General features: G+C 37.9%; 1 protein-coding gene across 2 annotated transcripts in view; it reads right to left on the minus strand.

The window, feature by feature from the left end:
- Positions 1-16,556, minus strand: part of MSH2 (mutS homolog 2) — a 74,148-nt gene that overhangs the window by 43,284 nt on the left and 14,308 nt on the right. For both annotated transcript variants that reach the window (XM_007190051.2, XM_007190049.2), the window contains 3 exons: positions 16,323-16,472; positions 15,481-15,614; positions 4,161-4,360 (listed from right to left, as the gene is read on the minus strand). In XM_007190051.2, coding sequence (XP_007190113.1) covers positions 4,161-4,360; positions 15,481-15,614; positions 16,323-16,472 — 484 coding nt within the window. The remainder of the gene's footprint in view (positions 1-4,160; positions 4,361-15,480; positions 15,615-16,322; positions 16,473-16,556) is intronic.

The following is a 16,556-nucleotide window of genomic DNA, read 5'->3' on the forward strand; positions in this document are numbered from 1 at the left end:
TATACAAATCCCAATATTCCTATCAGCATTATTTACAGTTGCCAAGAAGATATGGAAGGAACCTGTGTCCATCAACAGATTAATGGACAAAGAAGATGTGTGTGTGTGTGTGTGTGTGTGTGTGTGTATACATGTATATATATGGAATATTACTCAGCCATAAAAAAGGATGAATTTTTGCCATTTCCAACAACATGGATGGACCTGGAGGGTATGATGCTTAATGAAGTCAGACAGAGAAAGCCAAATACTGTATGCTACCATTTATATGCGGAATCTAAAAAATAAAACAAACAAATGAATATAATAAAACAGAAACAGATGCACAGATAGAGAACAAGCTAGTGGTTACCAGTGGGGAGAGAGAAGGGGGGAGGGGCAACATAGGGTTAGGGGATTAAGAGGTAAAACTACTATGGGTAAATTAAGTTACAAGGATATATTGTACAGCATAGGGAATATAGCCAATATTTTATAATAACTTTAAATGGAGTATAATCTATAAAAACACTGAATCACTATGTTGTACACCTGAAACTAATATTGTAAATCAACTCAAGAGAGATTAGTTAGGTTCCCAGTGACTAGGATACACCTAGATTCTCCAATGTTCCATGTTATTGAAAGAAAATACATAGCTCTTAGCACCACGAAACTTGGAACAGTCTTCCTCCTTTAATATTTTCTAGGCTGGGTGATTTCAAATATCTTAACTGGACATCAGTTATCAAACTGACAATGTAAAGCATTTGATTTACATAATGTTATGATATCTCACAGGTCTGTATGTGATGATGTCTAATGTTATGATATCTCACAGGTCTTATATTAAGTGCAACACCGAAAAAGTAGGGAATTACTGACTTGTTGAAAACTCTCAAGTACATTAAGCCACACATATGCAGAGAGGTTCATGAAGAGAGCCAAGCCTTTCAAATCCAATTCCTAACTTCCGTGCTTATCTCAGGGAATAAGAAAGATTCCCCAGAGAATATGCAGAGCAATATTTCTTACATTTTTTTGGGGGTGGTGGTGGTTTACATAGACTTTTGAATATCTGATGAAACTTGCAGATCCTTTCCCCCTCCAAAAATACATATACACAAAATTTTGCATAAAATTTCAGGATACTTTCAAGAACTCATTCAAAAATCCCAGGTTTAAGGTTTCAGGTATTGAATGAAAAGAGGGCCAAAAATAGAACTGGGGGTTGTGGGGTGGGCGTGGGGTGACTACACTGAAGAGGATGGCAAAAAATAGAAGGATCCAGCAATTCCAGTTCTGGGTATATATCTACAGGAAACAAAATCGTTATCTCGAAGAAATATCTGCACCCCCCATGTTCACTGCAGCATCATTTACAACAGCCAAGACACGGAAACAACCTAAGTGTCCACCGGCAAAGGAACGGATAAAGAAACTGTGATACATATGTACAAGGGAGTATCCTTCAACCATAGAGAAAGAAATCCTGCCATCTGCAACATGGATGGACCTTGAGGGCATTACGTCAAGTGAAAAGAGTGAGACAGGGAAAGTCAAATACTTTGTGATCTCACCTATATGTGGAATCTAATAAAACCAAACTCATAAATACAGAACAGACTGGTGGTTGCCAGAGGCAGGGGGTGGAGGAAATGGGTGAAGGTGGTCAAAAGGTACAAATTTCAAGTTATAAGATTTAAGTTCTGGGGCTTCCCTGTGGCGCAGTGGTTGAGAATCTGCCTGCCAATGCAGGGGACACGGGTTCGAGCCCTGGTCTGGGAGGATCCCACATGCCGCGGAGCAACTAGGCCCGTGAGCCACAACTACTGAGCCTGCGCGTCTGGAGCCTGTGCCCCGCAACAAGAGAGGCCGCGATAGTGAGAGGCCCGCGCACCGCGATGAAGAGTGGCCCCCGCTTGCCGCAACTAGAGAAAAGCCCTCGCACAGAAACGAAGACCCAGCACAGCCATAAATAAATAAAATTTAAAAATAAATAAATAAAGCAAATAATTTAAAAAAAAAAAAAAAGATTTAAGTTCTGGCAAGGTAATGTACAACATGGTGACTGTAATTAAAAAACAAAAACAAAAACTGTACTGTATATTCGAAAAGCTGCTAAGAGATTAGACCTTAAAAGGCCTCATCATAAGAAAAAAAACACTAACTACGTAAGGTGACAATGTTACGTAAACTTACTGTGGTGATCATTTACGTAGTATATATATACATATCAAATCGTGTTGTACACCTAAATTTATACAATGTTATATGTCAATTATATCTCAATAAAACTGGGAGGAAAAAAAGCCTGTCACACTCACCAGTGAAACCTAGTAAGATAAGGACTGGACCGTGTTCACTGAATTTAGCAACAAGTAAGTCACTTAGCAAATGCCATTTCAGTACAGTGGTCAGGGCTGAAGCCAGTGGAGTGAATGGAATATGGAAATGTAGGCTTTCAGAAACTTCACTGAGTACAGGTACAAGAGGAGGACACAGGGACAAGGATGGCTTTTTTACCTCATGAGGGAAGAGATGTGAGAGAAATGTTTAAAGCAGCTGAAGTTAAGGAAAAAAAAAAAAAAAAAGCTGATGTTAAGTGGTAAGAGTAAATTGTTTAGAGAGCCTATCTCCACGGTTACACCCTGATTACATCCCTAACACTGGTCAATCCCCTTGTGCTTCCAACTGATCCTGTTGGAATGAGGCCAGAGGAGACAGAATCAGAAAATCATAGCAGTAGAAGATATTCATTTACAGGATGAGGAAATTGAGCCACAAAGGAGGGAAATTAAGCCACACTAAGGAAATGCGAAACAGAAAAGATTAAAGACCCATTTTCTTTAATTCCACTTTGGTGGAACTAAATTCAAGGGCATTTAAGCCTCATCAGTCTAAAGAGGAGCCTTGACTAGAATAGGAATACTTTTTATACAGTGGTACTCTGAAACGATAAGCAGTTAGCTATTCTTTTACACTCTGTTAGATAAATAAGAGGAAAGGTTACCACAAAATTTAAATTAAATCTATACTTATTTTGTACCAGTCATCATAGTTTTTTTTTAAGTCTGCCTACAAAAAAATTCATAAAGCTTTCTCAAAATATTGAAAGGTTTGTTTTCAATAGTTCTAAGAGATGTCGATTTTTAACTCTGAAACTTAAAATGCTTTATGTATTAGACATATAACTCTGTACTTACTAAAATATTTGCTGTAGAAACTTATGTTCACTTAAAGTTAAAAACTATGCTTGTAAGAGCAAGTTGATTTTATCTACCAATACTATATTAACTAATATATGATTTTGCTTACTTTATTGTAGTAACTTCCCTCTGACTTCAACTGTTACCACCAAGACCTTCTGTCTTAACTTTCTTTCATAGGTGTACTGGAAAGGTTAATTCCAGCAGGCCTGGAATTAGCCTGCGGTGTTTTCTTAAAGTTCCTGCTTGGCAATGACCCTTGGTCAAGGCATGAAACATACTAATTGTGTTGTTTTGTAATCTCTAGTCCCAGGAGATTCAAGGTGGATCATTCAGCTTAGCACCATGTGATCGATGATTTGCACCTGGTCTCACTGAGGCCCCAAGAGGGCTCTGCTGTAGAAGCTAGTTACAGAACAGGAATACGTCCACAAGACCAGCAAAAGATTAAAAAGCCCAGCAAGACTGTTTTAGGCTCCCTGGTTCCAGGGTGTTCTGCATACAATAATGGTCCCTGATCTGAGAAGGTGCACCTCACCAAGGACCTTTTTATAGGTACCTGCACCTGACCTCCCTGGCCCCCTTGCTGTGACAGCCTTTGGCTGTGATGCATTATCCTTACTTTAGCGCGGCTGCTAGACTGTATCCTTTTCCCGTAATAAACCATATGTTTGTAAGCACTGTCATTTCGGGTCCTGTGAGTCTTTAGCAATCAAACCCTGTTCAACTGCCACTGTTAGTGCAAGACACCTATTAATAAACCTCGTAATCCTAATATTCATTTCTAAAAAACAAAAATTCTAAATTGTCTCATGACTTGTGGCTTCTGTGATACAGCCAGAGGGCAATACAAACCTAAGTTTAAGTTTAGGAAAACTTAAAGATGAGTCACCAGAACCAACTTTAAAAGGACAGAACATTTGCTAAGTATATTGAGAGTGAAGGAAAACAAAAACAAAATCATTTTATTACCTTCATATTTTTCCAGAGCCTGAATAACATTAGGGAGTTGATTTATACCCTGATAGAGTCGGTAACAATCTTGTAAGTTTGCTGCTTGTCTTTGAAATTTCTTGGCAAGTCGGTTAAGATCTGGAAATCGACGAAGTAAATCTTCTTGTAAACTCTGCCTCAATTCTGCATCTTCTACAAAAGCTTCTACTAAATTTAATCTGAAATAAATTATACTAGAATTAATCTTAAATATTTTAGTATGAAACTAAAATTTGTCAACTAGGTGCATGTCTCAACTCAAAAACTCCATGTAAGAAGCTTGAATCTATTCTGAAATGTTAGTTTTTTGTAGAGGATGGAAAGCTCCATAACACTGTGATGTAAGCAGTTTCTGATTAGTTAATAACCAAATTAATGTTTAGTTAAGTAGTATCATATGATACTGAAATATACCCAATTTTGTTTGCCTTTCATCAAATTGACATTTCTTAAATAGAGGAATCTCATTATTGGGACTCTGTTGATATTGACACATTATTGCACATGGAAACCATGATCTTTAATGAAACAGAATTACAATTCAAGAATGTTGCCAAATTCAATACTGATTCTATCAGAAAGTCTTATAAATTCAAAATGCATTCTAAAATTACCTCATGACAGTACAAAGCCAAAATTTTCTAATTAAAAAACTGAAATAAGTTTATTGCTTCACAAAATCAATAAATAAAATCTTAGCTTGTTTCAAGAACTATAAAACACGCAGCTAATATTGCTTTTGTAATTTATTGGAATCAGTGGCTTTCCATTTTTTTCCCTGTAATCCACAGCAAGAAATATAGTTTTACATCATGACCCAGCACACACATGCACAGATATTGTAGCGGGCAAAATAAGCCACCTCAAAACATGCCACTCTAGTGTCCATAAGGACTACTTTGATCCTTGAGGACTATTTTTAGTTGAGGACAATTGAGAAGGAGCAGAAAGGAGGAAAGCTCTTTGCCTTCTCCCTATTTGCCCAAAAGCAGGACATAAATTTACCAAGGTGCTCCCCCTTCCTTCCTTCTTTACCAGGAAGGACAACAATTAATCTCAACCTTAGACCCTTAACAGCCTGGAGATGACAACAGAGGAACCTACATAACCCTACCAGCTAGCCTTTATCTACCTTTAGTTTCCATCCATTTCCCTTCCCACAATTTGTAGCCCTAGGAACTCAAAGTCCTTTTCCTTTGTCTTGTCACTTCTCTGAAAATTTATCGTTCCTTTGCTAAGATGCTATATAAGCCCAAGTTCCAACTAAACCTAGGGTTTACTCATCTCTGAGTGTCCCCACATGTAAGCATAAACTTCTGTTTGTTTTTTCTCTTGTTAATCTGTCTTTTGTCAGTCCAATTCATAGGGCCACAGCCATAGAACCAGGAGAGTAGTAGGATAAAGAAACTTTCCTCCCTGACAACATATAATTAAAATAGGTTTTGCAAGACAAAACTTAACTCTTACTATATGTGGTGCACTCTTTTATTTTTCTATTGTATTTAACTTTTCAAAAATGCTAGTTATCATCTGCTACACTAACTTCACAACCCACCACTGGGTCACAACATGCAGTATGAAAAACTATGTAGTAGATGGTACTGAAGTAATAGCTGAAAGGTAAACTTTAACATTCAAAAAGGTAGGGGAAATGGCGTGGGCACAGAAGACGATCCTAGGTTTAGAACACTCTCAGATGAACAACCATTTTCCTTACATTTGTAAACTATATGAGTAGTAAATTAATCCTCAAATTGCACAGGAACAGGAAAAGGAACCAAATCAGCTTTCTAAATTTCTTAACTATTTACTGATCTCTCCATCAGCATTTATAATTCCTGCATCATCATAATGTTCATCTAGCATGTCATATGAAGGGAAAAATATGCTGCCCCTGTAGTAATCATATAATGACTACAAATATTAAAGCAAGATTTTGCAACCTTGGTATGTGGCAGCCTGGATGGGAGGGGAGCCTGAGGGAGAATGGATACATGTTTATGTATGGCTGAGTCGCTTTGCTGTGCACCTGAAACTATCACAACATTGTTAATCAGCTATACTCCAATATAAAGTAAAAAGTTAAAAAAAAAATTTTGCAACCTTGGCAATATTGACATTTAGGCTAGATAATTCTTTGCTGTGAGGGGTTGTTCTGTGCTGTTTAACAGCATCCCTGAATTCCACCCACTATACTCTTTCCAGAGTAACAACCCAAAATGTCTCGACACTGCCAAATGTCCCAGAGGTGGCAGGGGAGGGGAGGACAGCCCCAGGCTAGGCCACTGGTTTAAAGGACCTTGAAACACTTTAAAAGATGAAAATAAAGAGAAAAATAACAAACTCTATAGGATGTCAAGATAATATTTAGGGAGTTGGCAGTAGATATATTTGTTGTAGCAAATGCCAAATCAGTGGGGAAATAATCTGCTACCAAGCTTGTATTACGAACCAGTCACAGGCTACACAAACAAACACAATTATTCAGGCACTTACTGCTCCAGAAAAGATTTCTATGCCTTGTACTCTAGATTTTAAAAACAAAGCAAACAAAACTGAGTAAGGGATGCAGCCAAATCACAGCAAATTTGGGCCTTCCTAGCTAATCCTCTGGCTCTAACTGGGCTTCTCCAAGTTTGATCCAAGATTACCCACAATAAAATCACTTGGAGGTGGAATACAGAATCCCCAAGGTTGGGGCCCACCTGCGAAACTGCAATGAGCTTCTCAAGCGATTCTTCCGCCCGGAACAGTTTAAAAAAGTGAGTTCTAACAATCACAAGAAATTTCTGAGTTCTCATGATAAAGCAGGAAGAGAAGTTTAAGGGGGTCAGGAAAAGGATGAAAGAAACCTGATGTTGGCTTCACCTACCTCATCTTTCCTTTCCTCTTCTTTTCCTAAAACTCCTTAGGCCACTCTCCATAAATGGTAAGTATCCATAGAGAAGACATCTCTGATCTATAATCTCCCTATGCTTCTTTCCTGTTCCACCAAGTATCTTATCACTGTTTCCTCTCAAGCTGACCACAGAATCATAAGTAACCAACATTGTTCAAGAGCATAAAGTTCCACAGAATAGAGAGCCCAGAAATAAACCCACACACCTACGGTCAATTAATCTTCAACCAAGGCGGCAAGAATATACAATGGGAAAAAGACGGTCTCTTCAGCAAGTGGTGTTGGGAAAGTTGGGACAGCCACATGTACATCAATGAAGTTGTAGACAGCTTCACACCACACACAAAAATAAACTCAAAATAGCTTAAAGACTTAAACATAAGACATGATGCCATAAAACTCCTAGAAGAGATCATAATTTTGTAAAACATTCTCTGACATAAATCCTACCAATATTTTCTTAGCTCAGTCTCCCAAGGCAATAGAAATAAAAACAAAAATAAACAAATGGGACCTAATCAAACTTAGAAGCTTTTGCACAGCAAAGGAAACCATAAACAAAACGAAAAGACAACCTACAGATTGGGAGAAAATATTTGCAAACAATGAGACTGACAAGGGCTTAATTTCCAAAATATACAAACAGCTCATACAACTCAACAACAAAAAAACAAACAACCCAATCGAAAAACGGGCAGAAGACCTAAATAGACATTTCTCCAAAGAAGACATACAGATGCCCAATAAGCACATGAAAAGATGTTCAACATCGCTAATCATTAGAGAAATGCAAATCAAAACTACAATGAGATATCATCTCACACCAGTCAGAATGGCCATCACTAAAAAGTCTACAAGTAACAAATGTTGGACAGGGTGTGGAGAAAAGGTGGGAATGTAAGTTGGTGCAGCCACTTGGAAAACAGTATGGAGGTTCCCCAGAAAACTAAAAATAGAATTACCATATGATCCAGAAATCCCATTCCTGGGCATATACCCAGACAAAACTATAATTCAAAAAGATACATGCACCCCTATGTTCACAGCAGCACTATTCACAATAGCCAAGACATGGAAGCAACCTAACGTCCATCGATGGATGAATGGATAAAGAAGATGTGGTACATATATATAATGGAATAATACTCAGGCATGAAAAAGAACGAAATAAAGCCATTTGCAGCAACATGGATGCAACTAGAGATTACCGTACTAAGTCAGTCAGAAAGAGAAAGACAAATACCATATGATATCACTTATATGTGGAATCTAAAATATGACACAAATGAATCTATCTACAAAACAGCAACAGACTCATGGACATACAGAAGAGACTTGTGGCTGCCAAGGGCAAGAGGGATTGAGTGGGAGGTTGGAGTTAGCAGATGTAAGCTATTATATATAGAACGGATAAACAACAAGGTCCTACTGTATAGCAAATGGAACTATATTCGATATCCTATGAGAAACCATAATGGAAAAGAATATAAAAAAAGAATGTATATACATATATATAACTGAATCACCTTGTTGTACAGCAGAAATTAAAACATTGTAAATCAACTATACTTTAATTAAAAAAAAAAAAGAGCATAAAGTTCCAGAAAGAGTATTAAGAAGTAAAACAGCAAGGGAATGAAAAAGCTTCTAAAACACATAGCACAAGGCAAGATACACAGCCCCCTCAGTCTTTGGTCTGGATATCATTAAAAGTCTAATAATGGACTTCCCTGGTGGTGCAGTGGTTAGGAATCCACCTGACAATGCAGGAGACATGGGGTTCGAGCCCTGGACCGGGAAGATTCCACATGTCACTGAGCAACTAAGCCCCCGTGCGCCACAAATACTGAGCCCACGTGCCACAACTACTGAAGCCCGTGCAGGTAGAGCCCATCCTCTGCAATGAGAAGCCACCGCAATAAGAAGCCTGTGCACCGCAGTGAAGAGTAGCCCCTGCTCACCACAACTAGAGAAAGCCCATGCACAGCAACGAAGACCCAACGCAGCCAAAAATAAATAAATAAATTTATTTAAAAAAAAAAAAGTCTAATAAATTGCTAGTTTCACAAGTCTATTCAACATGCCATTTCAGAAATAATTATAGTATTAGTTTGTGTTCTGGCTAACAGAGGTTTTTTTTTAAAAAAGACTGCTCTGGGCTTCCCTGGTGGCGCAGTGGTTGAGAATCTGCCTGCTAATGCAGGGGACACGGGTTCGAGCCCTGGTCTGGGAAGATCCCACATGCCACGGAGCAGCTGGGCCCGTGAGCCACAACTACTGAGCCTGCGTGTCTGGAGCCTGTGCCCCGCAACGGGAGGGGCCGAGATAGTGAGAGGCCCGCGCACCGCGATGAAGAGCGGTCCCTGCACCGCGATGAAGAGTGGCCCCCACTTGCCGTAACTAGAGAAAGCCCTCGCACGAACTGAAGACCCAACACAGCCAAAAATAAAGAAATAAATAAATAAAGTAGCTATAAAAAAAAAAAAAAGACTGCTCTACTGTTTCCATGACAATCCCACTTTCAAATCACAATTTCAGAAGTACCAAAGTTAGTGTTGGCAAAACAGAGAATACCTGTCAATCCTACTCAAAATTACTCAGCTGTCACAATTTGATACATTAATTCACAAGTTGACTGGAATACAAGATAATTTTTAGGGTCAGTTAATCTCTAAAATTCCAAAAGAATAAATTATAACATTAGTCATGAAATTTTTGTTATTTTAAAATCACCATTCTGTTCTTTGAAACCAGCACTTCTGATCTCTCACTGTAAGAACAGTTGACTGGAATTTCATGACAGCTTATTTATATGGCTGAGAACAAATCTGGTACCTAAATACAATTACAAGTTTTTGAGCCTCTTCTTTATCTTTCTTCACATGGTTTAATGCAGACAGAACCACTCATTTGATACATTAAATAGCAGATAATCTGCTACATAGGCTTGAGAAAATTAAAAAAGAAAAAGAAGTATGGCAAAATATAGAGAAAGGAACATGCTTTCAAGGAACTTTCAATCTAGTGGAGGAGAAGGACATGTTGCATCTTACAGTTAGTGCTGAGTAACAACCAAGATACAAAATGCAATGAAATGTGACACAAGTAAGAAAGCAGAGAATTCCTACGGGAGCTGGGGAACCTCATTTTGGGGTATTTCATTTGCCTACACTCTAAATAGTTGGGATTTAAAGAGATAGGATCTTGAGGAAAATACTTGGGAGTGGAGGGTGGAGCAGCAACAGCAGAGACTTGAAGGGAGAACAGTACAGGATGCGCTGGAAGAAAACTGAAGCAGAGAAGGAATAGGGAAAAAAACTGTAACCAAGGCAAAATGGAAAGGCTGCCTTTGGAAAGGAAAGAGCATTATTTCCTCTTCTGAGAAAGAGCCAGGGAGTAAAAGACTGAAAATACAGGTACATTTTGAGATTATAAGAATCAGGGAGGAGATCGTCTGCTTACAGGTAGGAGGCAGCTGAAGGGAAAATAAAAAATGTTAGATTGGTCACTGAAATGAGTCATGTAACAAAAGTAATACCAGGCAGCAGTGAAAACTAGATAGTTTGAAAGTACAGTGGGTCCAATCAGCACTGTGTGACCTTCTCCAGAAACTTTTAATTGAGAAAGAAAGCTAAGGAGAGAGGGGCCAGTATGACAAAGGACCAATGGGGCAAGAAATTCTATGGCCCCCATGAAAGCACTGGAAAGAGGGTGGCCTTTGTGGTGCAGACTGGACAGGAAGGCAAATAAAATTCAAAGGGACTAGCAGATCAGCCCAGAGACCAGAAAAAAGGGGTTTCCACTAAACTTGACTTGGAAGCAGAGAAAAGTGGTGGAAAAGCAGTAGAGTGACAGCCCTCCTGTTCTTCCTCTGAGGCCAGAGCAATGCTTTGCTGTTTTAAAGAAACTGCACTCACTGTATGACCGCCAGACCTCTCTGTTTCCACAGAATACAGACTACTAACTAAAGACATCCTTGCATAAAAGGATACTTAATATAACCTGGAAAGAAGTCTAGGTCTAAGTCTTAATATAACCCTGGAAGTACACTGCCTCAAGAAGCATGATATATTATCACATAAGCACCACCACCATTTCTACATTTATAGGAACCACTTTTTTAAAATAAATTTATTTATTTTATTTATTATTTTTGGCTGTGTTGGGTCTTCGTTGCTGCGCACAGGCTTTCTCTAGTTGCGGCGAGCGGGGGCTACTCCTCGTTGCGGTGCGTGGGCTTCTCATTGTGGTGGCTTATCTTGTTGTGGAGCACAGGCTCTAGGCACGTGGGCTCAGTAGTTGTGGCTTGCGGGCTCTAGAGTGCAGGCTCAGCAGTTGTGGCACACGGGCTTAGTTGCTCCGCGGCATGTGGGATCTTCCCAGACCAGGGCTCGAACCCGTGTCCCCTGCATTGGCAGGTGGATTCCCAACCACTGCACCACCAGGGAAGCCCGGAACCACTTTTATTTGGAGATATATATTTCTAATAAGATTGCTACATTAATCATATTAAATGTCATAGAAAAATACTCAATTTTAAACTAGAAGGCAATAAAAATACCAAATTCAACATATGCAAATGATATCATCAGCAATTTCACAAGTGAACTATTTCATATGCTAACATATATTCAATGTTCTTTAAAGAATTCTAACTTTGAAAAAACATGGGAAAATTACCAAGGCTTCAGATGAATCTATGGAAAGACAAAAAAAGTATTTGTACTTTTTGTACAAATTTTGTACAAATACAAAAAGTATTTGTAGTCTCAGTGCAAATAGGTTTTAATGAATGGAAAAATGAGCATTACAACATATAAAGCAATTCCGTGCATATAACTTAAATAAAAGCCAAAATAGTACATTTCACTTCTGATGTTAATCCAACTTGGATCAAATTAAATACAATTGACAGAAACAAGAAATACAGTACAGGGACTTCCCTGGTGGTGCAGTGGTTAAGAATCCACCTGCTAATGGTCCAGGAAGATCCCACATGCCATGGAGCAACTAAGCCCATGCGCCACAACTACTGAGCCTGAGCTCTAAAGCCCACGAGCCACAACTACTGAGCCCACGCACTGCGACTACTGAAGCCCGCACACCTAGAGCCCGTGCTCTGCAACGAGAAGCCACCACGATGAGAAGCCTGAGCACCGCAATGAAGAGCAGCCCCTGCTCGCTGCAACTAGAGAAAGCCTGCATGCAGCAACGAAGACCCAACACAGCCAGAAGTAAATAAATAAATTTATTTTAAAAAACAGAAATACAGTACAGCGTTTAAGGGCATGGGCTCTGGAGTCAGGCCAGCCTGGCTTTAAAGCCAGCCTCCATCACCACACAGCTAATGAACATGAGATGCTTAGCACAGTGCCAGGCAACCAGTCTTCTCTTCCTCCTAAGAGCCTGACAGTAACTTAAAAGTAATCCTATTTTCATCATTATTCCTGAACCTATCACTGGGCTATAGTCCTGGACAAGATGTATGCATCAAACTCAAAGATCTAGTCATAACTGTCCCTATGTCTGCTCTAATAAAAATCGAAGAAAACGAGAAATCTTTGCTTTCCTTAACAGAATTCACCGCACAGCCAAACACTTTAAAATTAACTCCTCACTTACTGTTTAAGAGGGTGGAGTAGAGATTTCCACCACTTTCTCTGCTAGAAAATCATCCCAAAACAATGACAGTAAAAAACAGAAAAAACTGGGGACTTCCCTGGTGGTCCAGTGGTTAAGAATCCATCTTGCAATGCAGGGAACGCTGGTTCGATCCCTGGTCGGGGAACTAAGATCCCACATGCCGCAGGGCAACTAAGCCCATGCGCCGCAACTAAGACCCAATGCAGCCAAAAAATAAATAAATATTAAAAAAGAAAAAACTTGATTCAGTGTGTAATCCTGAAGATCAATCTTAAATGCTTAGAGAGGGAGATAATAGACTTGCCCTGAGAACCCCAGGAAGGCATAAACTAGAAATCATGAGGTATCACAGCAGGTGGAATTGAGAAACGGTGATAAAAAAAAAGGAGACCGTCCCAATGAAAGTCTGCCTTAAGGAGTATAACTTTTTCTTCCTGGTCTGTGGAATTTCAGCATTTGGCTTTGAAAACCACAGGCCTTAGTAATTGCTGGTTTAAAAAAAAAATTCTCCCCAAGATAAAAAGGGGAAAATATTTCCTCTTATCTTAGTAGATCATATTTTGACTTATAAAGCCTTTCTTGCAAATGTTATTTCTAATCAGTAAGTCTTATAAGGCCACCAGATTTTGGAAATTACTGCTATGTCCTACGAAAATAACCTTTACTTACAGTCAAAAAAAATTAATTTTGATATCTTGTCTTCTAAATAATTTGTTATTCTGGTAATAGTATGTAAGGTTTTTGAAGGGTTTAAATACATGCAGGCTCTAGCTGTTAAGCCGGAAGAGGACCACTGACACGTGCCCTGTTCCCACAAGCCCAAAGTTAAAAATAAAACCAATGACCTAGATCTTGGTAATTATTTAAATTACCTAATATTTCTTTTAAGAAACAACTAAAAGATGAGGGAGAATGGACATAAACTTTTACTTGTTTAGGCACAGGCTTTCCATGGTAGGATACTCAAGAAACTGATTAAGACCAGTTGCTCCCAGGGCAGGTGTTGGCAATTCACATAGAGTACAATAAGAAATGTGTCCCTGGAGCTGTGCAGAGGCCCTCAGAAAAGAGTACTGGGAAACTGGGAGACAAGAGTAAGAGACTCATCACTGTATATCCTTCTGTTCTGTTGGACTTTTGACACACGTTAATGTAGTTACTTACTCACAAATAATTAAAATAAAAAATTGTAAACTACCTTAATTACTTGCAAATATCCAATCCTTCCTATTTCTTATTTTAAGTTACTAAATTCCACTTTTCTTCCCCAACAAACCTGGCTTCAGAAAGTTGCCTTAGCATTTCAATTTTTGCATTTTCAATGATATATCAACATACCCACGAATCACTGACCTCATGAGTTATTTTTACTGTAAGACCCTTTAGAATCCACAGGATCAACACTTAGCTTGGTAATTATCTGCAGGGTGTCTTATGATACTGATCAACTATTTTACGTTTGCCTGGCATACACAGAGTCCCAAACAGTCAAGGGATCACCATGCTTTTTTATACCATCAGAATTCAGTAGATATTCAACAAATTCTTGAACAATTTTACAACATCAAATCCATAAAAATACTGACTCTCTTTTACCTATTCTGGCAATATACCTTAATTTACCAAATCGAAAACATTGGGTATACAAAAAGGTCACATGAAATAACCTAATTATTGAAAAAGGTAAAGTATATCCAGTCAATAAAATATTATGTACTTATTAAAAATGCTGAATATGAACATAAAACAACACTAAAAAATGCTTATGATAATATAAGCACAAGTGGGAAAAAACAAGGCCACAAAACTATATTAGGATTACAATTATGTTTTTAAAAAGACTATCAAACATAAGAGTGCACTATAGAAAATTATTTTATTTATATGCAGTTCAAAAACAGGCAAAATTAATTAATCTATGATGTTAGAAGGATAGTAATTACTCTTGAAGTGAGGAGAGGTAGTAACTATCAGGATAACTGAGGGGAGTTTCTGGGATGCTAGTTATGTTGTTTCTTGACTTGTGTGTTGTTACCAATGTGTTCACTTTGTGAAAATCCATCAAACTACACATTTAAGATTTGTGCTCTTATGCACAGTATACTTCATTTTAAGTTTTAAAACTTGTATCTAAAACAAAAGATAATAATAAAACCTATTCCAATGCTAATTATATTAGGACAGCAGCATTATATAACTTTTCTTTTATTTCCTCAATTTTAAAGATTTTCTGAAACACATTTAGGCTGCCTTAAATCCTTTCTAGAATAATAAAGCATAGTGCTTCCTATGTGCCAGACCTTGTTCAAAGTACTTTATACACATTAGATCATCTAATCCTCAGAAAATCATCAAATCCTCATAACAACCCTAAGAAGTAGGTGTGTTATTACTGTCATTTTAAAAGGGAAGAAACTGCCACACAGAGGTTGAATAACACCCAATGTAACACAGCTCCTAAGTGGTAGAGACTTAACATGAACCAAGGTCATCCGGCTCCCAAGCTCATGCTGAGACATTATCCATACCACCTCTTTAATAAAATTTTACTTTTTCATAGTGGAGGAAAAAAATAATAATTAAGAAAATAAGTTATTTAATCAATCTAAATCATTACTACTCTATTACTTTATTAGCTTTCTGTGCAGTTAGATGCTAAAATATAGGTGCAAAATTGCATGTTACAATAAGTGGTATAATCATATGGAGTGACTGGAAGTTACTCAGAGCTTACAAAAGTGTACACTAGTAATATACCTCTCTTCTATTCTGTTCTTGTCCATGAGAGGCTGCTTAATCCACTGGTTAACCAGTCTTTGTCCTTGAGGGGTTTTGCATTTATTCAGCAATGCAGCCAGAGACTGAGAGCCAGTAGTATCTTCAACGGAACCCTAGTGAACAAAAAATAAAATAGAAAAATGGCACGCTCATTAGTGAAAACCTTACTATGCCATGAATAATGATTAAGTAATTTGGGGAACAAGAACACTTAACACTGCGAATTCCCTGGCAGTCCAGCGGTTAGGACTCTGTGCTCACACTGCCGAGGGCCTGGGTTCGATCCTTGGTCGGAGAACTAAAATCCCACAAGCCATGCAGCCAAAAAAAATTTTTAAATAACCAACCCGTACACTCTCCAAACTTGTAAAAACAAACAAACAAACAAAAAACACTTAACATTCTTCAAATATTAAATAGAAATGTACACAAAAGTTCCTCACCCAAAAATCAAACTTTCAACCTGTTAATCTGATTTTCTGCTGTATATTTTTCCCCAAACCAAAACCACCAAATTACTGCAGTTCTAGACATAAAACTTCTTAGAATGTAATTTTTAAAAACTGCTATTAATACACAAAATTATTCATAAAACCAGGACAAATACTATTTATATAGCTTGCAATTAGAAAAATACAGCAATTCAAAACTATCTATTTTAAGTATAATATTTCAAAATATTTAAGCTCCTTAGTAAGAGTCTTATATATATATATATATATATATATAGAGAGAGAGAGAGAGAGAGAGAGAGAGAGAGAGAGGGAGAGAGAGAAACATTTTTAACCACTCAATATTTTTAACCCATGTATTTTTTTTACCTGGAAAAGGTTAAGGGCTCTGACTGCTGCAATATCCAATTTCATGTACTGGCTGAAGTCAAAAGTAGTCAGTTCAAACTGTCCAAAGTTTGAATCATCTGATAAGAGTTCTAAAAACTTGATTACTGCACACAATGAAGAAACTGCAACCTAAGATTAAGAATTTAAAATAAAAGATGACTATCACTAGAATTCCAGAGATTTTTTAAAAAAACAAATGGCAAGATGAAAATA

This window comes from Balaenoptera acutorostrata, chromosome 12 (genome assembly GCF_949987535.1).
Source record: "Balaenoptera acutorostrata chromosome 12, mBalAcu1.1, whole genome shotgun sequence".
NCBI lineage: Eukaryota > Metazoa > Chordata > Mammalia > Artiodactyla > Balaenopteridae > Balaenoptera > Balaenoptera acutorostrata.